The 23,259-nt window shown below is 48.7% G+C and overlaps 3 protein-coding genes across 5 annotated transcripts in view; all 3 read right to left on the reverse strand.

Moving 5' to 3' along the window:
- Positions 1–132: 132 nt before the first annotated feature.
- Positions 133–8,207, reverse strand: LOC147190219 (circularly permutated Ras protein 1). Of its 2 annotated transcripts, none has more exons than XM_086138164.1 (21): positions 8,117–8,207; positions 7,966–8,050; positions 6,702–6,893; positions 6,196–6,366; positions 5,837–5,878; positions 5,495–5,572; positions 5,343–5,416; positions 4,949–5,122; positions 4,828–4,869; positions 4,435–4,524; positions 3,997–4,148; positions 3,785–3,866; positions 3,578–3,708; positions 3,349–3,433; positions 3,162–3,268; positions 2,792–2,898; positions 2,177–2,291; positions 1,916–2,056; positions 1,751–1,844; positions 1,638–1,664; positions 133–821 (listed from the first exon to the last, which is right to left on the reverse strand). In XM_086138164.1, the coding sequence occupies exons 2-21, from the start codon at positions 8,033–8,035 to the stop codon at positions 699–701; spliced, it is 2,097 nt and encodes a 698-aa protein (XP_085994290.1). In that variant the 5' UTR covers positions 8,036–8,050; positions 8,117–8,207; the 3' UTR covers positions 133–698. The 2 variants fall into 2 exon arrangements, with proteins under 2 accessions (XP_085994290.1, XP_085994289.1); XM_086138163.1 differs by having other exon boundaries at positions 5,837–5,968.
- Positions 8,208–8,813: 606 nt separating this feature from the next.
- On the reverse strand, positions 8,814–19,035 carry LOC147190220 (protein kinase C and casein kinase II substrate protein 3-like). Of its 2 annotated transcripts, none has more exons than XM_086138168.1 (10): positions 18,995–19,035; positions 13,327–13,406; positions 13,071–13,227; positions 12,339–12,574; positions 11,298–11,453; positions 10,350–10,525; positions 10,150–10,270; positions 9,878–9,945; positions 9,731–9,810; positions 8,814–9,401 (listed from the first exon to the last, which is right to left on the reverse strand). In XM_086138168.1, the coding sequence occupies exons 2-10, from the start codon at positions 13,381–13,383 to the stop codon at positions 9,289–9,291; spliced, it is 1,164 nt and encodes a 387-aa protein (XP_085994294.1). In that variant the 5' UTR covers positions 13,384–13,406; positions 18,995–19,035; the 3' UTR covers positions 8,814–9,288. The 2 variants fall into 2 exon arrangements, with proteins under 2 accessions (XP_085994294.1, XP_085994293.1); XM_086138167.1 differs by lacking the exon at positions 18,995–19,035 and adding an exon at positions 15,056–16,072.
- The window catches only part of LOC147190221 (SH3 and multiple ankyrin repeat domains protein 1-like), a 29,971-nt gene continuing 22,946 nt past the window's right edge, over positions 16,235–23,259 (reverse strand). The window contains exons 26-27 of the mRNA XM_086138173.1: positions 20,156–23,255; positions 16,235–19,937 (exon numbers count right to left, since the gene is read on the reverse strand). Coding sequence (XP_085994299.1) covers positions 19,037–19,937; positions 20,156–23,255 — 4,001 coding nt within the window. The 3' untranslated portion in view covers positions 16,235–19,036. The remainder of the gene's footprint in view (positions 19,938–20,155; positions 23,256–23,259) is intronic.

A 23,259-nucleotide genomic window follows, 5' to 3' on the forward strand; every position in this document is an offset into this window, starting at 1 on the left:
ATTGCCGAAAACCTGCCCCAAGACTCAAAACTACAGCGTAAACAACCGTGGAGCTAATTTTTTTAATAAACGGCCGTATTTTCCCACCCGTGATCTATACGGTGCTGTAATGCGTCTTAGGAACAAGCACGCTTGGACTGATCAAGATTGCCTTTTAATTTTATAAAGTGGGCTCGAAAAATACACATTTAAATCAACTGGCTACTCGGGGAGGGGGGGGGGGGGGATTTTGCTGCAGTAACGGACGTGGTCAGCCACACCCGACAAGGTGACTTAAGATAACATAACCTTTATTCGTCTCACACTGGGGAAATTTGCAGTCTACAGCAGCAAAATTGGGAGGGGCGGGGGGGACAAAGTGTTTCATTGCACAAAATAAATGTTTCAGAAAAGAACTATACACAGTTCAATATACTGTCAATTATAGCATTAGCAATATATTTGTAGAATAAATATAATAAATTAGCAATAGTATGGCATCTATGGTGTCCACGAGTCGGCATTCATGATGAACGAATGGCGTAGTCACTTCAAATCTGTTCATATTTCCGCTAAATAGCAACCACTGTGGGTATGGCATTGTTGGCATGACACACATACCGTATAGCTCAAAAAGTTTGGAGCCCCCCCAAGCAATTCATACAGTGGACTCACCAAAGGAATTGTGGCTTATCAGCACTTTGTGCGCGTTGTGCTTTTCAGGATTTGGAATGCTTCCAATGGGGGGAAAAGTGAAGGTTCTGGTGATTCTTTATCATGATGGTCTTCCTGTTGCTCTGCTTCATGGTGTACAGCAACGCTGCGCCGGCATCTGTCAGAGACTGGTGGGAGGACACGGGAGGCGTGGGGGGTTAGTTAGGGAGTCATTCCAGCAGGAAGTATTCTAGCACCACGCAACAATAGCTGGAAGTACTCTAGTTTCGACACTGCTGCACGCTTGAAGAATTCCACACGAAAAGTATGCTAGCAGGAAGCCTGGCGTGCCTTTGGAAGTATTGTTGGAGAAATGACAGCAGACGGAGCGAGTAGTTTCAACAGGAAGCATTCTGCTTTCCAAACTACAGGCCCATTTGCGGCCCGTCATCCATTTGTCAGCGGCCCGCGACATGACCCAAAACAATAAAAAAAACAAACTAAAAATGACATTTGACATGGGCCGCAAGTTGAGTTAAAAAAAGGTGAAAGTGGGCAGAGTGAGAAGGGAGGGTGTCAGAAAAACAGGTGCCATTAAAGATCATTCCATTATCGAGGCAAAAATGGCTTCTTCCACTCTGTGCTCAATGGCCGATTTGTGAAGACATCACACGAATGATTCTCACAAGTAACTGTTTGAAAAATGGTCACCCGAGTACAGTATGTTCTTTTGTGGGTCGTGAATGTGGAGATTCGGCTGCTGTTGAGTGCAGAGCTGGATCGACTCTGCGAGATAGACGGACGGCTGTTGGCCGCCCCCAAAAACTGTTTGCCTTTACCCCTTTCACAGAAAGCTGATGAAATTAACGAGACAATACAAACAATCGAGAACTGCTTTATGACTGACTTTAGCGTGTTTCAAAAAGCTGAAGGATTCTAAAAGTGCGGGCCTCAAATGGAAAATGTGCGGACACACTCGTCCCAGATGTTTTGATGTCATTTACCTGTGAGTCGGAGACGACAGATTTAGCCTGGAAAAGATGAAAACAAGAAAGAGATGACATTAAACCAGAAGCAAAGCCACATACTAAACACGTGGACAAAGAAAAGAACAGACCCTTGTGAAGTTAAAGATATTGTTGTAAATGGGCTCCATGGTGATGACCCATTCCTTGTACGTCTGTCTGTCCTCGGCGCTGCGGTTGTGTTCTCTGACGACACACGAGAAGCATCGTGACTTGAGGAAAACCAGCTGGCTCTCGTCCAAGCCCGCCGTACTCACATCACTCTCTCGATGAGCTTCATCTGCTGCTCGCTCTCCCGCCGGGCATCCAGGAAGCGGCCCCGGACGGCCAGAGCGGCGCTGGCCTGTGACGAGTTGAGCTGAATGATGGGCAGCGACAGGGAGGTCAGCGCCACCAAGCTAAGGAGGAGGAGGAGGAAAGGGGGAGAGAAGGCCGCATTCGATTTTGGAATCAGGTCGCCACGCTGGAGACTTTCCGGATGCGCTGTGGCGGTCAAATCAAATGCGTGACGACTTCACCTTTCATGAGTGACGTTTCGGGTTACGGTGAACACGCGCAGCATCATCTGTCCGTTCTTCGGCATGTATCGGAGCTGCAGCTGGATGGACACGGTGCCCCCGGACGGCGGCGACACTGGGATACAGATGAAGATGTTAATATTGATTGATTTGTTGTAAATGGTGCAATGATGGAAACATTGGTCAAATATTTTTTGACATATACATTGTGCATGTTTCGTGAAATGAAAAATTTATCAGGAATAAGTAAATTTTTTTAGAAAACATTTAAGAAATGAGCACAGAGTACAATTTATTATCGAAAGGAAGACATTTTCTACATTTCATTGAAACAACGAATTTTACACCGTTGAATAATTGGCTCATTTATTCTCATGTATATTTGGTTACCCTGACAGCTGCCATCATCAACACTTTTCTTGGCAACATAAACCGGTTTTGCCACTCCAAGTATAACTCACGGTGCTGATTTGTTTTTCTTCGTCATCACCTTGACTCCCCTTCACTTTGTTCTTGGCCTTTTTGATCTGGCACGAAGTTAAAATTTCCTATCGCTCCAAACAAGAATTGCAAACTAAGCGTTACTTAACCAGTGACGCAATCAGTTTCGCTTACCGTCGCTCTCGTTCGACACAAACTGGAAGGTGATCTCCTTTCCAAGGTGCACATTTCCCACCTTTCTCACCGCTTTGTGTCCCGCCTCTTTCTCTCCTCTCATTCTCCTGTTGAACATCAGTGAAACCCATGAATTATTATTAGTATCACTTTTTTTTTTAATAACAAAGGCAGATTAGACTGGCATCAGAATCAGAAGAGCGTTATTGTCATACAAACATAAGGGAGAGGGAGGAGGAAAAAAAAAAAACCTAGACTAAGCTCCTGCCCTTGGAATGGCAACACGCCAAAGCTAAGATATGATTCGACCATAAAAAAAAAATTCAACAGCCCGATAGCGGAAAGAGTGCAAGACGCCTCGGCATCTTACAGTGAGTTGGGCACAATCAATGTGACGGTGCACTTGGTGGCTATGGTGTTGTTCTCAATGATCTGCTCAAACTCGGACTGTAGCATCCCGGGATTCACGACCACCACCTGATGGACAATGACACCACACACACACGCTGTGGAAAAAAAAAACTGGATCGAAAACGAATCCGATGAGAATCTATTACTTTTCCTCCTGTGCGATCAGCGAGCCTTCCCAGCTCATCCAGCCTGCAGTCCGTTCCCTCAATAGAGAGCACCGAGACGGTCACACTAGTGAAAGGGGCACAGTTCACTGTCAATCATTCTATCTCGAGGCAGCACCGTTCCATGAATTCAAAAAAATCAAAGTGGACACTGATAGTTCATCATGCGGCTAACTCCGAAGAATTTGAATTTCAAGCATTTGGAAATGACCCCTGATTGGCAGCATCTTCCCCCAATTCCTGGTAGAAGATTGTGGACGAGAGGAGCGTGCGTGCGCCATTGTCCTCCGCCTCCAGATTCCCTAACGACGTGTTGGCCTTCCCGTCGGTGCAGATGATCACCTTTTCAGAGATGAAGTTCCCGTGACTGGTTTGATTTGGTGAAAAATGTCATTGGGGTGCGCGCATGATGGGATACCTTGGAGCCCGGGTGCCTGGAGGCCATGGTGATGGCGACGAGAGCTGCTGGGCCCAGCGCTGTGATGCCCACTGCAGACAAGCTTCGGAGAAAAACGCAAGAGCGCCACGGTAACGTCAAATTGAGATCAAGAAATCGCCTTCCGAGTGACCGGCTCGTCAGCGTTCGCACGCGGAGACAACGGGGCTGATTGTAAATGGTGCTCGTCGTACCCGCTGACTTGCTCCTGCAGGAATTGTTTCGTGTACGACAGCGGCGCCGGAGTGGTGAAAACGGACGCGGCCGCTTTCAGATTTTCACTGTCCGTCAGTTCGTCTCCACTCAGGGCACGTGACGGGAAATCTCCGCATCCGTGTACTGTCACCTATCATAGAGTGGCGGAACAACACAGTTTTGCTTGGTGGTGGAGTCGCTTTACCAATGCAAATTCAGTGAAAGTAGCGGTCGTCAAAAAACGGTTGATTAAAAAAAAAAAAAAAAAAAAAAAGAATGCAAATACTGATTTTAAAAGTTAAATACAAGTGAACTGTACTCAGTCATTCTTTCACGTTCCACAAGAGGGAGCCCACATACCAGACTGAGAATCACCAAAATGGGTATTTCGAGATTTTTTTTCTGTCCACGTGTGAGAAAATTGTATTTGGTTGTACCTCATAGTTGAAGGTGATGAGCCCAACGGGTGTGTCAGGCTGTTGTTTGCTCAGCTTTTCAACACATAGTAAGACCGCTTCCTGGACAAACTGGAATGAACACAATCGGTTAATATTCCACAAACCAATGTGCTGTTGAAATGGTATTGCACTGGACAGATTCTACAACACCGGAGTCTCAACTTGGCGCACGGGCCTTTTGCGGCCATTTTTTAGTGGCCCGCGGCATGAAGTAAAAATAACATTTGTACAAGCCATTACAGGGGGAAAAAAAAAGGAAATTTGCTTTGTCAAGCTTTTGCAGAAAGCTTTGATAGAGCATTTTTTTCAGAAGATCAAAATATTTTAAATTGCTTGATGGATTAGTCGTTGCAAATTTGCACAGCCTCTTACCTCCAGCCGCGATCTGTGGATAGACTCCTGCCCCGTCAACACCTTCGCAAGACAACAACGCGATCATAATCTGTGCCGTGGGCTAACAGGTAACAGTTCGTCCTCCGAGTGTGCCGTGCACCTGAGAGGTGATGCTCATGGAGGCCGAGATGTCGATGCAAAAGATGAGCAGGGGCTGCGAGGCCCTCGTGAGGTTTTCGGACGGGCTGAGCACGAACAGGCCGTGCTGCAAACCGGCACTTGGGGCGCTGCTCCGCTCAGGTGGCTCACAGAAGTAACAGCCCTCAGCCTGCAGCTAAAGAAGATGACCCCGGCGGTCACGTGACATCCATTTGATGCGGAAGACTGGATTTTGAGGTCATGTTGATGTTCAAACGACGCTTGTGTAAAGCGTTGGAGCACTCCTGATGGATTGATCTGCTGTGGTGTACTCGACAGTCCACTTTGCTACTCTATCATTGCTCGTGCAGCGATGCCATTACGTGCAGGGCAACGACGACAGAAGCTTTTCCTACCAGGTTGTCGTAGGTGTAGTCCAGCACGGAGCCACACTGGGAGCAGGAAGGAGGTTTTCCCTGCGTGTGCTGCACTGGAAAAACCACAAGCGTCGTCATTATCAGCCAAGACAACGGAAGACTGAAAACAACGAGCAGAACAGTTGACTGACCTTTCTCCGAGAGCAGCTTTCCCAAACTGACAAGGATCACGTTGGGGTTTCCCGGCAGCGGCCTTTTATCTTCTGTGGCTGCGGAGGAGCACAGATGGGAAAAGTACTCACCGGCTGGGCTTGAGTAGAAGTGCGGATATGTTGTCGTGTCATATTTTGACAGAGGAAGGACTAGAAAGTACAACTATATATATATTTTTTTAAATATACGCGATAAGAGTAGATCATCATCAGAAAGATGAATACTCACTTTCAGTCTGGGTACCTAAAAAAATCAACTTACGATATGTGACATTTGCAGCCTTGTGACAACAGGTGATAAAGCGATAGCGATGTGTATACCTGGAGGTGGCATGGCTGGAGGCGGGGTCAGGAGCGTTTTTTCTGTGGTGGAAGATGTGGGCAGAATCACCACATACTCCGGCATGTACTTCATTAAGGAAGGACGAGGAGGAGGAAGGGGAGGGGCTGAGGCTGCCGGATATCAGAAGTCTCAAATTAGGCCTCGTCATAGTGTCTGGAGACCTTACGTCCTTCTCCATCTTCGATTTGTACCGCCGGGAAACAAAACCTTCTGTCGTTTGACCAACTCTAACATGATTCATGATAACATGATAACTCTGATTCATTTCGAAAAGGATCAGAAAAATGAAAACAAAACCCAAACTAAATATCTGGCATATTCAGCTTAGTTTGCTTACGTGTCACCTGGCCAGGTGCATTTCCACTGGGCCTGGCGCCTTCCGGTAAAACTGCCGCACTGTTTGCGGACCACGACGACGGCGACTCTACGCTGTTGTCATAAGAGATCGGCTGGCCGGAAGAAGGCGAGTGGCTGCTTGCCGCCGGTCTCAGGTGGGGAGGAAGCAAAGCTGTGGGGAAGCCGTACACAGACACATTTCTCCCCAAATAGCCAAAACCTGAACGTGTTTGTTTTCCAGTGATACAAGACTGCTCCCTCTTCCGAGGACTAGTCAAGAGGGGAGCAGCAGCAATCTGGACCAACTGGAGACACCGAATGGAGGATTGGATGACACCACAGTAAAGTGCATTATAGTCATCCAGCCGGGATGTGACGAAGGCATGAAGGACCGTTTCAAAGTGCTCTTGAGAGAGGAGAGCCTTTACTTTAGCCGGCTGCTTGAGATGAAAGAAGCCGGATTGAACAACGGCACCAACTCGCTAGTCCGATTCAAAATCACTGTACCCGTCTTTCGGGTGGGCGTCAGCTGCTTGGGAGAATTGCTCTCAAGGTCGACATTGTCGTAGAAGGTGGACGTCGAAGCCGGCCGCCCCTGCCGCTTGCTCTTGTGCGGCTGCTGGCCGACCTCTTTGATGTCGAGGGGCGGAGGAGGGGGCGCTCTGACAGGACGGACCCAGCTGACGGGAGGTAGAAGCGCTGCGAGGAATGCAAATACCAGAGATTGCGCCTTTGTGTTCCTTTCAAGCCGTCAAGCCCGCATGACTCACATGGAAGGCTTTTAGCGAGCTTATCTCCAAGAAAACATTTGTTATGAAAGGATGACAGAAAAGGTTGTTTCGCAGGGCTGTTTCATAATACTTCACGGACAAAGAAATGTGGCCTTCGCACAGGTGGGAGTAAATTGCATATCGAAAATCTCAAGTATTCAACAAATCTTCTGCTGTTATTTTTTTTTTTTGGAGCGGGGGGGGGGGGGGGGGTGTGACTGGATGACCATGAAATGGATGATGCAAAATCATCAACTACTGTTTCAATTCAACATACGAATACACCAAGAATGCACGGAAACCTCAGATGTTGTTCTTGTATGCATGTATCTTAAACCAAGGATGTGGTGGGTCAATATTTGAATAAATACTTGGCTGGGAAAATATCCAAAGATTTCGTGCTGGTATCACGGAAATACATTCTTAGGATGACCAAGATGTATTCTTGCCTATGCCGTAATGTGCGCGTGGCGTCAAAGTGTGACGATCATTTCCATGAACAAGAAAATGATTGAAGCCGTTTATGAAACTGGCAAGTAATCAATAGAAATGAAATGACTCATCCGTTTTGCTCATTTGGCGTCACGGGAGAGCTGGAGCCTATCCCAGTCGACTTTTGCCGAGAGGCGGGGCAGACCCCGGCCAATTACAGGGCTCATTTCAAGAACTGGAATGACATCATTTGACGCACTGGGAAGCGCACGCAGGAAAATGTACACAAAAGCATGAAACTTTGAGGGCCGCGTAGGGTTCAGTGCATCATCTTGAAATCAATTCAACGAGAATCTTCACATGCGTGTGAATAAATTGTGCTCATATTCCAAGGACAATTTTGAAAGATCAAAAAAAAAGATAAACGCCTGAACGCTGCACCACTATAGGACACTCTCTCTTAATGAACGATACACTGAATGCAACCTCGGGTACAGGTGTCTCGTCACCCCCGCCGATCCCCCGCTTGTACGTCCCTGAGCATAAGAATCACCAATTTCACATCCCACCTGAGCGTTTGAAGGCTTGCTGGCTGTCCTTTGGCGGAGGCACGTAGACAAAACCGCAGGCAAATTCCATCGCGATCGTGCAGGCCTGGGCGGTGAAATGACAACGGCTCAGTAGAATCTGCAATCAAAGCTGACTGTGCCGTGTACTTACTCATGGAGGGAGAAGCAAGCAATGGCAAGCGATGGCAGACATGGGCGCTTACAAAAGCCTTCCAAGTGTTGTAGCGGCGGGTGGCATCGGTTTATCCGTCACGTAATTTTCAGACATCTCATCGGACCGGTTGGGCGGCTGGCGGAGTCGTCAACGTCAGCGCTCGGAGGTTTCTGCAACACTGCGCGCGGGGGGGCCTCGCGATCGCACGTGATCGATCGCGCGAGGCCCAACCAATTCAAATGATTTGGGGAATCGAAATGCAAACGTGCAACGGAGAAGTCAAGATCTGAAAAGTTGCGGCATGAGTCAAAAATCTGAAAAGTAGAACAAGCAATAATAAAATAACCATTCGAAAGATAACTATGATACAATATTACCACATTCTGTCCAGAACAATTCAACCAGGAACTCTGCCAGTTAGGCCAAAGCACACACATTTCTCTGTCCGATCATTATATTTCATTTTGTCTAATTGTGCATTTGTGATCTCGCTCTCCTCTCCTTTATACACACACACACGCACACACACACACACGCACACACACACACACACACACACACACACACACACACACACACACACACACGCAGACTTCAACCACACGATGTGGCTCATTAGAAGATAACAAGATGTTCCGCCTCCCCCAGTCACATTTTTCCATGCATTCAATTGCCTTGCATCAAGAAGCAGGAGTTGATGGAAAGACACGTTTTTATTTGGGAAAAGGTCATGGGTCCCCAAACGCGATCACCTCAACAGCCAAACTTCCCTTCCCTCGCGGGACCCGAACATATGCATCTGGAAGTATCATAGGATTGATGTGAACTGTACATTTCCTAATCAGAAAAAAATAAAAACCTGCATCCAAAGTCAGGTTGCCAAGAAAATGGCCAGCCTGCCCGATGATCAGTTTGGCTTGTTTTACGCCAGTTTTTTGGAAACCCTGTTCTGCTGTAAACATCAACCTCGTGAACACAGGCTGTGCCAGGGACAAGTTTTTACCACGTGATCCTAAGTCCCGCCACGGACACACGCATGCGCTGCGTTTTTGATTAATTTATTCGCCGAAAGGGTTCCAAGTTCTCTCTGTTCATTTGAAACCGAAGCTATTTGAGCGTGTGCGCGCGCGACAAGACTTTCAGGACACAATAGTTCAGGAAGAGTGACGTCACTGGACGAGTTCGACATAATTGGCCGGGTAGAAGCCCTCCTTCCCTCCGCTCAGGACCCCCCGGCACCAGCCCTGGTCGTCCTCTTCCTCGACCTTCAGGAACTCCTCACCTGGCATCACAACGAGCATCGCATCAATAGCCACTCGCGGGCATATATTCTTCATCCACCGCAAAGAACGACAAACATTCATGCAGCTTCCTGAACTCTTTCTTCGCGTGCGTCCGTAATTGTATTACTTGGCCAAAATGCGTCGACACAAGAAGGCATTTCCATTTGTTTCGATGTTGAAAGATAATTGAGGTGACTGTTGATCTCGCTCAGGTCGTGATTGAAAAAAATAACACGGTCGCATGATGAGAGAAATAATTGCATGCCATGAAAAGTCCCTTTTATATACAAAGATACAGTATGACACACAATATTGGTCAGTGTTTCACCTGCTTTAAAGGAGAGCTCATCGCCCTCCTCCCCCGTGTAGTCATACAGAGCTCGAACCTTCACGCCTCCGATCATCACTCTAATTAGAAAGAGTCGTAAGAAACAGAAGGCATCAAAATTCCACTTTGGGGACCGAGTTGACTTACGGTCGGCCTTCTTTGCCTTTCTGCTCTCTCTTCTTTCTTTTCAGCTTTTTTACCGGTGGGACCCACTCCTGAACAAAGACGTTCGACAGGCATTTTAGTGCCCAATTGTAAGACTTGACTCACAAAGTCGCACGGCGTTGATGCTTTACGATCATCTCCGTTTTAAGTGCTTCGCCTCCATCTTGCGGCATCCGTATAAAATGACAAACCGCTTTCGGATTTGCGGATTTTCCTCGATCCTATCAGGGCTCGATATTGTATGGATTCTGTACCTGGATCTTCGGCCAGTTGGTGAGCATGCCGGGCCCATGATTGTTCTTCCACCATTTGAGGTCCTCCTCCTCGTTGATGGCCATCAGAGTTTGATGGAGTTCATTGTAAACTTCCTTTACACTGATGTAAAAAAAACACACACACATACACGTTTGTAAAACGCAACAAATAAAAGTCCGGAAGATGGTCGTCTCGGCACCTGTCGTTGTTGGTGACATCGAGGTGTCTGTGGATGGACAGGAAGGCCTGCTTCAAGAAGCTGATGCGTTTCCTCTCCTCCTCCTGCGACTGCTCAAAAATGACCTCCATCTCCTCCATGTAGCGCGGCGTGTAGCTCGTGACGTCCTCCAGGAGTTTCTCGTATCGCTCCCGAGCCTGCGGAGATGCGTTTTTGCAGTGACTCACAAAGAACCGCCGCACATACTCTTCTCTGTTAAGTACGTGAGTTGAATCATGAATATGTATCTCAATATGTCTGGATTATACTGCCCCATATAAGTATCTGCATTTCCAGTTAGGTCCAGAGTGCGACTACTTTGTCATCTTTGGTGGTATGACAAACATTAAAAATGCTCCCTTTTTGCTCAACACGATGTGGTGCTTGTCACTGCTCCCATCCTGGGCTTCATAAACACACAGCAGTCCAACGACAAGGCATGTCCGAATATGGGCAGCGCACGGAGGAAAGATTCAAGGTTAAAAGGACACTGTTTGGATAAGAAAGCAGCAAGACTGAATAAACACAAGCACGTGCACCGGGACAGCAAAACTTCCTTGGAGTACAACAAATCTCACTCAGGATTTGTGAGCAAATAACACAGGCATTAAAATTGATTAATTCAATGTAGCTATTGATTTTTCCGTCATTAATATTATTAAATAACGAATTAAGTGTAAATAAGACAATACCAGATGTTTTTGTTTTTTTGAAAGAAAACTGAGTGAAAAATGGATTGGATATAGAAAAGTCAGTCACGAAGGTCAGCGCAGAATCATTTGCGCCTGCTGAACGGCTTAGTCAGCTCATCTTTGTATTTATTGCATAGCTCGCGGCTCTAAAACCTTCCAAAAAATCATTTGGGTAGATGATGTTAAAATAGTCATTGGCATTTCTTGAAGGACTTGAAGGCTTTTTTGAGACGATCACCTTTTCTTTAGCATCTGTGGCCAATTCTCTGGCCTCCGTCACCTTCTGCTTTTTCTCTGGACTCCAATTTTCAGCGTCATTAGCTTGTTTCTCTTTGTCCATGGCACTCTGCTCCTTCTGGCAGCACTTGTTGTACGTGGCCCGGGCCTTCTCCAGCTGTTGAACACAAACACACACGTGCTTATAAACACACAAATGAAACGAAATAATCCAAGTGAACCAGTCAAGACGACTGGAAATGGGAGTGGTCTGCAAGTTTTTGTTGTCATCTTTGGCAGTGCAAACGCGCACAACAATTTGCCGGTCCAAATAATCCATTGTACAGTATAAACGAGAGTTTTCGCTGCGGTTCCAAAAGCGCTTTGATCGTACTTGCTCGCTCGCCAGCCCAAGCGATTTGTACCACTTTTTCCGCAATACGTCGATGTGACTCGAGCGCCAGAACGGGAAATTGAGTCCTCGTGTAAACATCTGAACGGCGGGAGTTGCATGCAGCCACTGGCATTGATGTCAATCATTGTCGAGACATGACTTCTGCACGGAGGAGAAACATCTGCTTTGTATTGGAAATCCTGAGCTAAGTCGACACTTATCAGATCCACATGCAAGATAGTCCGCACTGGGCAAGTGGTCTCGCGAGAGCCCTCTTGCGACAAGAGCAAGTCACGGAAAAAACAAAGGAAGCGGCCTCTCGCAAGACAACACCTGGTTGAGTTGAGTCACTGAGGATTACAGTGGGCCAACAGTGGACTCAGTACTTGATTTTTGATTTATCAGTGCAACAACACTGGCACAAGGCCTCACAAAATACTATTTTAAATCTGGACAAAATACATCCATGCGTGCAAAATAAGTGCTCTGTTTTCACTGCATGTTTGACACAAACAAAAAAAAAAAACACATACTGTCATTTATTTTCGAGTGCAAAGGAAACTAGCAGAGTTTTCTTTTGGTCAGCTGTTAACAGGCTAACCACTCTTGAGACAAGCTCAAACTCAAACAGACATTCCTAAAAAAAAAAAAAAAAATTATGTTAGAGACCTTGGTCAGCTTCTTGTTCCATGGTTTCTGCACACGTGAAAAACTGGCGTTGTTGTCGTAGCTTTCCCGGAAGCCGCAGAAGAGTTTCTTGGGAAAGGTCTCCCTCTGCCAGGTCTTGACCCGGAGGCCTTCCTCTGCCACGAGAGACTGCGAGATGGACGAGTGGAGGGAGGACAGGCGCTCGGTGGAGGTGAAGAAGCTTTGCCAGGCCGTCATCAGCGAGCCGTAGAGCGGCCCTGGGGAACATGACAAATGGAGGGAAGAAACATCGCCCGCCTCGGAGGTGAGTCACGGAACCAATAAAGAAGCAATGATCTCCATCTTTCCACTCTAAAGCACATGGGCTCATTTAAAATCCATTAAGAGATTGTTTCGAAATTACTCAGGCTCTGCATGTTCGCAATGTTTTGACATAACCGTGAGTAGGAAACACTGGTCGGGCATTGAGTGAAAATCCTTGTCATCCAGCTACAAAGGGCCATGGACTACAATTCTCTTTGTTCTCGCTAGTAAGACGATGAAAAGCTCAACGTATTCTTTATCCTCTGCAGAGAACAACAAATTATTACTGTAGCTTACTGAGGAACTGCGATCCCTTCCTTCATCTTTGTCTGTATTAGAATGGCTCCCACGTGATCAGGTAGGAGCAGCACAATGTCCACTTGTACGAGTGCAAGGACATTAGGCTAGATATCCAAAATGAATTTCCCATTGGGAGCCTGGCTTACTCACGAGAATCCATGATGGCCTTCCACTTGCTGCTCCATTGGCTGAGCTGCTGGGCGTACTGCCTTTCGACACCGGCCCTCTCCGTGAAGCAGGCCACGAGGTCGTTGCACGCCCGGTAGGACTGCTGGGTTCTGTGCACCGTGGGTACATAATTCCCAGGCTGGAAGAACAGCACACAGCAATCGTGAGTTGTATGCTAGCCAACACGCGCGTGTCGAAGCCTCCGGATGGGAGTTTTCATGCCGGGCGCAACGCTTACCATCCAGAAGCTGCGTTTGGCGAGGTCTTGAGTCGGTTCTTGGGGGAGGCTCGCCATGGCGGTGGCTTGTCGAGCTGTTGCTGTTAGGCAAGAGCGAGTTGCTAGGCCGTTTAACGCACATTTCAATCAAGGGAAGGCAGTTTTTGTTGGCTGAGCCACGCCAGCGATTATCATGCAACTGGTTGGACGCCTCGACTGTCATTAGAGACGAGTCTGTTGTGAACAGAGCCGTTCTGCAGACTGGAGAGGCAGAACAAAACTGAGAAACTTTTGAGTTGAGCACAAAGCTGTTATTCAGTTGCAGGAAAGGGAGATGGTGAGCGTGCGTGCCGGTTCAATGTACCTTCTGCCATCTAGTGGGAGAGCATTTCAATGTTCGACACTATTCGTCGTGAGTGTAGAGAGATGAACAAACACAAATTGGCGGTAAATTTTCGGAGGGGGTGAAAGATACCTCATACCTCTCGGCACACCTGACGGTCTCATGAAACATTTTGAATGACTACCTTAGAAAATATAATCACGTAAAAACAACAATGCCGCTGCTCTTCCTGCCAAAAACTTGAACAACTTGTTATTTATAGCATTCCCAGGTCGGATACATGCGTAGCTCTCCCAGTGGCAGACGGGAATTCACAAGGAGGGTGCGGGGCGGTGGGGGTTGAGGACTGCAGTCGCAGGAATAGAACAGCTGCTCTTGCATTCTTCCCCAAAAATAAACAGCAGTGAAAAGGTCATCTTTCCCTTTTGCTCCGAAGAATGCATAAAGCCAACAACGTCCAGAGCCACCCTTGCTGCTTTGAAGCGGCTACTGCAGCAAATCAAAGGAAACTGTGGCAAAAGTGGGTCTGTTGAGAAAGACACCAGCGCATTCTGTCGTGTGTGTTTGTCGTGTGTGTGTGAGTAATGTGAAAAAGACTAGCCACGCCTCACCACCACCAGCACGAGACATGACTGCACCTACTTATCTGTCATGCAGCGAGCTCGTCCTCGTATTTAGTTCCAGACTGCGGGTTTTTCTGGCAAACTTGTTTTTCTGACAACATCCTGATCCTTTTCGTTTGCGACAAAGCAGAGGCAGACAAGAACAGAGGGAGCCAAAGCATTCACAAGACTTAAGTACCTCAAGTACACCTTAAAAACGCACCTTGCACATTGCAGTGCTTACAGTGCACCGGCATGGCCGCTTTAGAGCGTCGCATCGTCAGCCACTAGTTCACGCATGTCATGCTGAGAAAGACTGAAGAGTGAGGAGGGGGATTTTTATTTTATTTTAACTCTGTCTAGACTGGCAGCATGCGGACAGGCGCTTCGGGGTGGCATGGCCACTTAAGAGTGCCCCGTTGTTGGCCCTGAGTGTGCGAACATCACAAAGAGACCTGTTCACATCTATTTTTATGTCAAGTCGTCATCGGCGGAGGCTTCCCAAAAAGAAAAAAAAAAAGGAGAGAAACAGGACACACAAATGCCGTGATACAAACAGTCCGCGTTATCCAACCCAAGCCAAAAACAAAGCCAAAAACAAAGCCAAGGTGGCAGCAGCGCACTCAGTCACAGCCGTGGGCACCTACATGTTGTTTGTGAATCACCAGCGATTACTCAAGTGAGCAGCACTTGTTACTGGAGGCTCGCCTTTTCAGCATGCCCCCCCCCCACCCACCCTGACCCCATTTTGCCTCACTTCAAGTTAGACACGCACACATCTTGTGAAGAGTCAAAGCAGTCTTACCTTTAAGCTTGATTTCTTTTCCTCTCGTTCCCCCTCACTTGAAGTCCATCCCTGGCATCCCCTCACTCCTCTGAGTATCACTTCTCCAGTCTCAAGGGATAGCCCCCCTACAACGCCAAGCCCCCTCCAGAGCCACACTTGCCCCTCCTTCTGTCACTCTCTATATGGTGCAAATGGGATGCTCCGCTGTCATTTTGACTTGCGTCAACTGGTGGGATGTCATGTGAGCTTATTAGACAGTGGGTGACATTTCGTCCCGTTCAGAGGTACTCAACACTGTGCATACGTAGAAGAACTGATACTTATATATATTAAAAAAAACACTCTGGTAAAAGTAAAAGTACTGATGTGTACATCATTAAACAGAATAAAATAAAATGTCGCACAGCACCAATTGTGTGTGCTCACGCTGGCCACTTGGGGCCAGCATATTACAAATATGCTATTCTCTGGAACGTTGCAAGTCCTCTCAGCTCATCAGTACGGCACTAGTAGACACAATAAGGTGTTAGTAGCCTTAAAGGCTTTAGCTGTGTGGTTGACACGCCTCATTTTAAATGGAAACACATGGGGAAACATAGATCAGATACAAAAGTGGTCACCGTCCCCCCATGGGTTCTTTTGGATAAATAGAAAATATTAATGCAAGACTGAGTTCCGAAAACAAAAGATCACAGGCAGTAGCGGTACAGTAAAGAAACTCCAATGTGTTTTTCTTAATACATCCTCTCGAAAAGGAAGTGGTTCTCTCAAGACTAACCTTCTTAACGTTGTGAATTTATTCTGCGAGACCTCACATATCAAACCCACAAAGTTCACAGTAAATGTGAACCTAACCACTGGACTGGAAAAACATCTCCCAAAAAATTACATTAAAAAAAAAAAGCCTTCATCCTTTTCCAAGCTCTTATGAATAGCTCATGGGCGCCTTTTTTGGTTTGCTGCGTGACTGCGGCCCCTGCTTGCTTTGAATTAAGCCAATGGGTTTAATGCCTCCTAGCGAGCGGCATCCTTTTGTTGCTATTAGCTGGGAAGGCCTGATGGGAAAATAATCCTGGACGTGAAAAACATTTGTTTGTCTTCAGGGTTGCCAAATGAGTCTAACTCAACCCAGGCCTTTCAATAGGATTACTATTAAAAGGAGGGTACATTTCAAGGAACAACAGAATAAAAACATGATCATTTTAAGCATTTATTTCGACACAGTTGTACTTCTATCGCATTTAAAACGTAACTTTATATTCATATATACTTTGTTAAACTCTGCATACGGACACTCATACTGTATGTGGTCATATTCATGATACATTTCACTAGACCTAAAATAGTTGTATAAATTATTTTGTGGTATGTAGTGCTTCCTACACTACAGCTCAAGTCCTTTTTCACATCGAGGCGACTCGGCGTGAAAGAATACTCGAGCCGTGTTTTTGTTCCTCACATGGCAAGAATATGCGTTCAATAACAGGTGTCGGCTTCCCCGGGGTCGAGCGGTAGAATAGAAAGCATTGACACAGAGCTCCAAACAAAACAACACACGAGCACGCGATTTGGAAGACATATTTTCAAAATGCTGACACAGACTTGAAATATCAGGTTGAGCAAGTAACGTGTCAGGAGTTGTCAGACTTTGAAAATGTTGCAAAGCCAAAAGAGCGATTGGCTTTTTTGGCTTTGCAACAAACAAGGGCTTCAAAGGCATTTCGATGAATTGTTAGGAGTTTGTCCTATTCAAAATTTGCATGCCAATATTTATGACAAGTATCGGTTATCTGACTACTAAAATTGCGTAGCGGTATCGGCGGGAAAAAAAACAAAACATATCGGTCTAAATCCAGAATAAAGTTGTATTTAAAGTGGTCATCTCTACAGTAACAAAGATGAATTTTGTCAGGATAAAAAGTCATAGCCAGCTTAAGAGCGGCTTGACGTACGTCATTTTTCAGGTTTCTCTCGTGACCTGGAGTGATGTCAGGGCCAGATTGCGTGAAACGGGATGGTCAACGTGTAGCAGCAAGAGCAAAAGCCCCGCATTTTTGAACAGGAATTCAAACGCGGCCGCCGACGCGTACAGAAGCAAACGTGCCGGCTGAAAAGGGGCTGAAGTTTCAAGAGGTGAAGCAGTAAAAAGCCCTGTGTGAACATGGCGCCGACAGTGAGAGTGTGTGCCCTCTCCTCCTCCACTTCTGCTACGGCGCTCATGAAAAGAAGTAAACAAATAGAATAGATTTCAAATGAAAATAACAGAATCATGGCTCAAATTTATGAAGTATTTGGACTGCACTGTAAAAAAAAAAAAGAAATAAAAATACTGCCATTTGAATCGTGTGAGGATGAAAAGACTGAATATTACAAATATTTGTAATATTTCCTTTTCACGCTATATTACTTCATATAATAAGCCAAAATATTACAAAATTGGCATTCATTGGAGAAGAGTCATAATACTGAGGGGAAAAAAATAATCTAAATTTTAAGAGAAAAGGCCAAATTATTACCAGAAAAATATTGAAATGTCTCAATAATAAAGTAGAAATGAGACCCCCCCAAAAAAACTAACATTGCAATAAAGCAGTCGAAATATTACAGGACAAAAGTCGCACTGCTATGAACATAAATGACATTAGCCATTAAAAATATGGCAGAAAATTGGCAAACTTCTGTTGTGTTTACGCTCGTATGGTCATTTTCACATCTACTTGCCACAAGTCTGACATTTTTCTCGTGAACAAGCCAATTTTTTTTTGTTTTGCCTCCACGGCATGGCCCTCTAAACTCGCTGCTGCTACTAAAATCAAAGCGTCTCCCCCAAGTGTGCTCTCTCAGCACAACTACTCAAAGTGAGCGATCGCGAATGAGTTTGCTGCTAGTACAAACCTTATAACGGCTACTCCTGTAAAACATGTCATATATATTATTTAGTGCTCGCAAGTGACACATATATAAACTTATTGTTGGAAAGAATTTTGGGGGAACGTGGCTATAAATGAAAACTATTATTCTTAAGGCTTTCTTCATCATCTATAAAAAAAAAAATCCTCCTCTCTTGTCTTCAGACTTTGGCCTTGTCATGCAACAAAGTGGCGTCACGATGCGTTTCTGGCAACGTTTGGTTGGTGTTTACCCTTTAGGCATCTTTATAAAGTCAGACTGGCATTTACTCAGCAGATGGTTTGGCAATCCTTGCATGTGTGCGCGCGCGGTCTCCTGCCAATTAACGTGAGCATAATGTGGTATACAGTGATCCCCCGCTACCTTGCTGATTTTTAATCATATATATTTTTTAAATTTTTGTTTTGTTTATACAGCACACAGCCAAGTCCGAATTTAAGCGTGGGGCACCTCCAGTGTAGAATCAGATTGTGCCACGTGCATGGCAGAGCTGAGCTCTACTGGAAGAAACGCAGCGCAATTCACGGCAAGAAGGGGAGACAGAGCGATGTGGGAAATGCGGCATAACGCATCCCGTCAAAAGCCACGACCGTCAAACGAAAAGCAGTGCACTAGGTGCGGATGCTTAAGTGCTACGATAAACGGGGGTTCACTCTATACTTCATTTCAGCACCGTGTTTTGAACCAGCAATCATTGCGCTCACGTGCCAATCCGATACAGTGCAACCAGAACCAGCCTGACAAAGCGTGTCCAAGTCCACTGTTCTCCTCTTCCACATCTTCTGTTAACGTTCCCTTGCCAAGTCATACGCTTGTCACACATTTTTTTTGTCACCTCACAATCACCCCACCACTCTCAGTCTGTGTCTCTGGGGGAAATAGCGACATGCAAAGGCCTGGGGAGAGAAGGAGGGCAAATCAACGGCAAAGGGAAACTCAAGTCATCTGCGATGGGCGAAGGGTTGAGGAAGGATCACTTTAAATGACAAACCAGATGCATTTGATCAAGAAAAATGAGGACGCGGCTTTTTCCGGAAGGACGCTCACCTTCCTTTGTGATCTACGACCCTGCTGCGTTTCAGTCCTCCCTCACCTGTCAGCGAGTTTCTTCAGCGCCCTCTCGATGTTCATTCGATGGCCCACGCGTGTCACGCCCAAGTCCAAGAAATCATCCTTGGTAAGCGAAGGCAAATGAGATCCGTCGATCTCGTTATCAATAAACCGCTCTATGTGTTCGCCCAGGTTTAGGTAAGCCAACCAGTCGGCCACGTCGTACTTGGTCCAGTAGGGCAGCGGTTTGAGAGCAAAGGGTTTGGTCGGCGGGGGCGGGGTGAGGTGGGGGAAGTTGAGGCAGGACGGGCTCGGGGGCAAGTGCAACGGGGAGGAGGCTCCGGAGAGGTAATGCGTAGGGGAGAGAGAGTGGGAGACCAGCAATGGGTTCGGACTCGGCGCGCCTGATGGGGAGAAAAGCGGCGGTGTTGAGGCCGCGTAGGTGTCACCGAGAGGGAGGCCGGGGGAAGGAGGGGTGAGGGGGCCCGGGAATTCAAAGGGGTTGCTGTAGACGGGAGTACTGGGAAGGATGGGCAGGGAGGACGGCCGAGGAGGGGCGGAGTTGGCCTGTTCGGCGTTATAGATCAGAGGACTCGGGGCGCGGCGTCGAGAAACGGCAGATCGCATCTCCTTCGTGGGACTGCACTGGAAATCGAAAGTCTGCCGCCGCATTTTGGACCGATGCTTGGGCGACGTCGGGTACGGGCAGTAGGTCGGCGAATGGGGAGCGTGCGAGTGAACCGGGGAGGTGGGCATCTGCGGAGAAGGGGAACGGGTCCAGGTGCGTTGCCCCGTTACCTGCGGGGAAGGGGATACGGAGGGGGTGGCTGACAGATTGGGCGGGAGTACCGGATGGTGTTGAGGCGAGCAAGCGGGCAAGGGGGAGGTGGAGCGGCCGATAGGCGGGCTGTGAAACGCATCGCTGAAATCTGCTGAATACCTGAAGGACAAAAACCAAGCATCAAGTTATGAACCGGTGATTCATAACCGTCGGGTCCTTGAGTGCCACCTTCAGTAGAAACCGGTGGCGTTCCGTTTTGTCCAACAAAAAAAAAATTGCCCTCTGCAACATTGTACTTCGTAAAAAGAGGAATAATGTGATTACATGGAACGTAAAGAATGAATGATAATGAATCTCCAACATGAAAAAGAACCAACCTGTGCATGGTGGGAGATTTGGGGGTTTGGCTCCAGTCGTCCATGCTCCTCATGCTACTCATTTGGTGAAGTTTGGAGCTGAGCTCATTGATGATGCTGGCCTTGACACCCGAGAGAGGCGAATGGAGCCTGCGCGCGTCCAACGCCACGCCGGATCTCCGGAGCTGCTCGTGTTCTCCGACCTCGCCCCAGCCAGCCGAGCGAGCGTCAATAGGCCTGTCCAAGCAGGCCGCCAACGTCGCGCTGAAGTCATCCTCCGTTTTGGGCCGAGACTGCAAAAGTTTTCTTTGGTCGGGTAGGGCCCCATCGAGTCGGATATTGCCTGGGATGTTTTGTCTCTGCAGTTGCAGAGGAGCGGGGTTGGTGCTGTTTTGCCGGCGTAGTGCAACAGGCAGGACCTTCCCCGTTCCCTCCCTATAATGAGTCGTGTTCGCCAATTTGCTGTTCTGTACCTCAAAGGTTTGTCCGCCAGGGTAAGCTGGAGAAGGGTCCTGCAGCACGGCCCTTTTTCGACCCTCGCCGCCTGCGACATCTCCTCCGATGCCACCCCTGTCTCCTCTGAGCCCAGTCAATCCCAACATTTCGATATGGTGGTCACTGCTGCTGTGGCTGTCCAGCTCTTCGATCCCAGAATCCACCACCGCATCCTGCCATCCTCCACCGTCGGGGACACTAGCATGGTGGTGAATATGGTTCGCAGCCCTGCCCCCTGGGCCGAAGCCGGCCTTGGTTCCTCCCGCAGGCACGCCGTAGTCGGAGACCGTCGAGGTCGTGGCGGCCGCGCTGGCCGTCATGGTCGTAGTGGCGTACGTCATGGTCGTGGTGAGGGCGGCCGCGCCTCTGTCGTGAGCTGTGGCGTCACGCCCCGCCGACGGCTCGTTGGAGCCACTGTAATACGAATGAGAAAGGGACACGGGGTGGGGTCGGTGTAGGTTGGTGGCAGGCAGAGCGGGGGAAGGTAAAGACGGCGAGAGAGCGGCCTGCGTCAGGGTGGCCACCTCACTGTCGTAGGAGGTAAGGCTGGAGGTGGCGGAGTCCCCGCCCTGCGAAGAGGTTTGAGGAACGCTCGGGGTCTTGGGAGGCGGGAGAGGAGGCGGCGGCGGAGCGGCGGCTCGTTGACTCACGTTCGGGTAGTAGTCCTTCACTCTTCCGTTCTTGCCATTGGCGAACTGTAACGGAGGTGGCAAAGGGTCTGCAAAGACAAACTCCTCATCGACATCTATTGAGGGAGCCGGGGGGGGCAGATGCATCATTCCCAGATGTTCCCCTTTGGTCTCTGCCATCGCATGGGGTGCTGTAGGGACCGCGTACTGAGGGATGTAGTTGGTGTTCGGACTGTTTTCCATCTGCAGGAAGGATGGCCTGCGCGGGGCGGGCTGAGACGGGGGTGGCGGAGGCTGCACGGGTGGAGCGGGTCTGCTATCGGGGGCCTCTTTTTCTCTCTCCCTGCTGTTTGGGGAGTAATACTGGCCGGAGTATTGGCTGTTTCTGTCCTCTGAGAAGCGAACTCTCAGGCCCTCTCGATGGCCCGGGTCCTTTTCTCGCTCCATCTTCTCTCCTCCTCCCCCTACGCGTAAGATCCTGGGCGACTGAGGCCGACTTTGGGAAGCGGGCGAGGTGCTGGCGGTATTGGTGGGGGAGGTCAAGTGAAGGGAAACGGGGGACGTGTAAGTCGACTGCGTGGGGGTTGCAAAAAGGGAGGGTGTTGGAGTCTGAGCGGGGGCGGTAAACGCTCCCACTGTGGACAGCTGTCGACCAAAGTGTCTCTCCTCTCGGCGAGTCCTGCGGTCATCCTTGAGGGCCCTTTCCCTCGCGGCGAGCGCGAGTCCGAGTGGCGATGAAGGATCCAGAACCTTGCCGGTGAGCGGGTGGATGAAAGTGGTGGCTGACTGGCTGCCATACGTGGACGGCGCTGACCTTGGTTGTCCATCCTGATTGAGGACGGGAGAAGAATACTCAGGCAGGCCAAAGGCTGGAGGCATGCTGCTGGAGTAGTGGACATAATTGTCTCCAGAAAACACGCCCTCATCAATGGACTTGGAGGGCCGCAGGCGAGGAGTTGGTACTTCCATGTGTGAGCTCTGTAATGGCTGAATCCTTGCATTTAGTGGTTCCCCGCCTTCGCCAACACCGCCTCCCACCTCCCCCTGCATGTCCTCCTCAGACGAGAGGAAGAAAGAAGCACTTTTTCTTCTCATGTCACGGAAACGTTCCCTCTCCCTGCGCGCGCCTCCGCCTCCATAAGTCGTACCGGACGCTGACGAGTAGTCTATGTTCTCCGGGTTTTGCTTCAAAGAAAGGGGAGCAGTGACGGTCGATTGAGGCAAGGAGGTGGACGTCGGCGGCTGAGGTGGCGTAGAGGTGAGAGGTGACGGCAGAGTGCAATTGGGGCTATCCAGAGACGGTTGAGGGGAGGCGTGCTCCTCTGCATCCTGCGAGACTTCGGCTTCCATGCTGCTACCCTGGCTGCTTCGACCGCTGCTGCTGGTGGAGGGCGCTTTGATAATGATGGTTGGGATGGGGATGGACGTCTTCTCTTTGGCTGCGCCGCCTTTCCCACGGTGCTGTCGTGGTCCCTCCTCAACTTTCGACTGTTTCGTCAGAGCGCCCCGACCCCCCCTGCGTGCCGCACCCCTGCCGGTCCCGCCGCTTTGCTCCTTAGCGGCTCCGTGTGAATGATGTGGAACATTTTGTTGGGTTTTAGGTTTCGCGCTTGTTGGTGGTGTCGCGCTACTGTAGCCTCTTCTCAAGCCCCCCATCTTGCCGCCACCTCGCCTGGGTGCCTCTTGCTCCCTGGCGCACAGCCCTTCTGATTGTCTGCGGAGCGTGGTGACCATAACCTGCTGGTTCAGCCCGCCTCCTCTTTCCCAGCCTGACTGATTAGGATGGCCTGGTTGGGACTGCGGCTGGAAGTGGGCTTCAGAGACAGGAGGGATGGGCATGGCAGGACCCCTCCCAGGGTGAGGGCCGGCAGATAATGGCGGCTCAGGTGCCGATGTATTCGGGGGAGGGGGGATTTCTTCCGGTCCTGGCACTGACAAGCTACGAGCCAACTTCATCGCCGGTGGATGAAGGTACTGCCTCTCCTCTTCAGTTATACCTGA

This window comes from Hippocampus guttulatus, chromosome 19 (genome assembly GCF_054856545.1).
Source record: "Hippocampus guttulatus isolate MCC_2025c chromosome 19, RoL_Hgut_1.0, whole genome shotgun sequence".
Classification (NCBI taxonomy): domain Eukaryota; kingdom Metazoa; phylum Chordata; class Actinopteri; order Syngnathiformes; family Syngnathidae; genus Hippocampus; species Hippocampus guttulatus.

Excerpts from the sequence above, each read along its gene's own strand:
- LOC147190219 (XM_086138163.1), bottom strand. The coding sequence starts at position 8,035 with ATGGAATTTGCCTGCGGTTTTGTCTACGTGCCTCCGCCAAAGGACAGC. Across the intron at positions 2,057-2,176 it reads CGAAACGTCACTCATGAAAG|CTTGGTGGCGCTGACCTCCC; the intron begins GTGAAGTCGTCA and ends CCTCCTCCTTAG. Across the intron at positions 1,845-1,915 it reads AAGCTCATCGAGAGAGTGAT|AGAACACAACCGCAGCGCCG; the intron begins GTGAGTACGGCG and ends GTGTGTCGTCAG.
- LOC147190220 (XM_086138168.1), bottom strand. The coding sequence starts at position 13,383 with ATGGCGAGCCTCCCCCAAGAACCGACTCAAGACCTCGCCAAACGCAGC. Across the intron at positions 13,228-13,326 it reads CCAAACGCAGCTTCTGGATG|CCTGGGAATTATGTACCCAC; the intron begins GTAAGCGTTGCG and ends CTGTTCTTCCAG. Across the intron at positions 12,575-13,070 it reads GAAGGCCATCATGGATTCTC|GGCCGCTCTACGGCTCGCTG; the intron begins GTGAGTAAGCCA and ends CATGTTCCCCAG.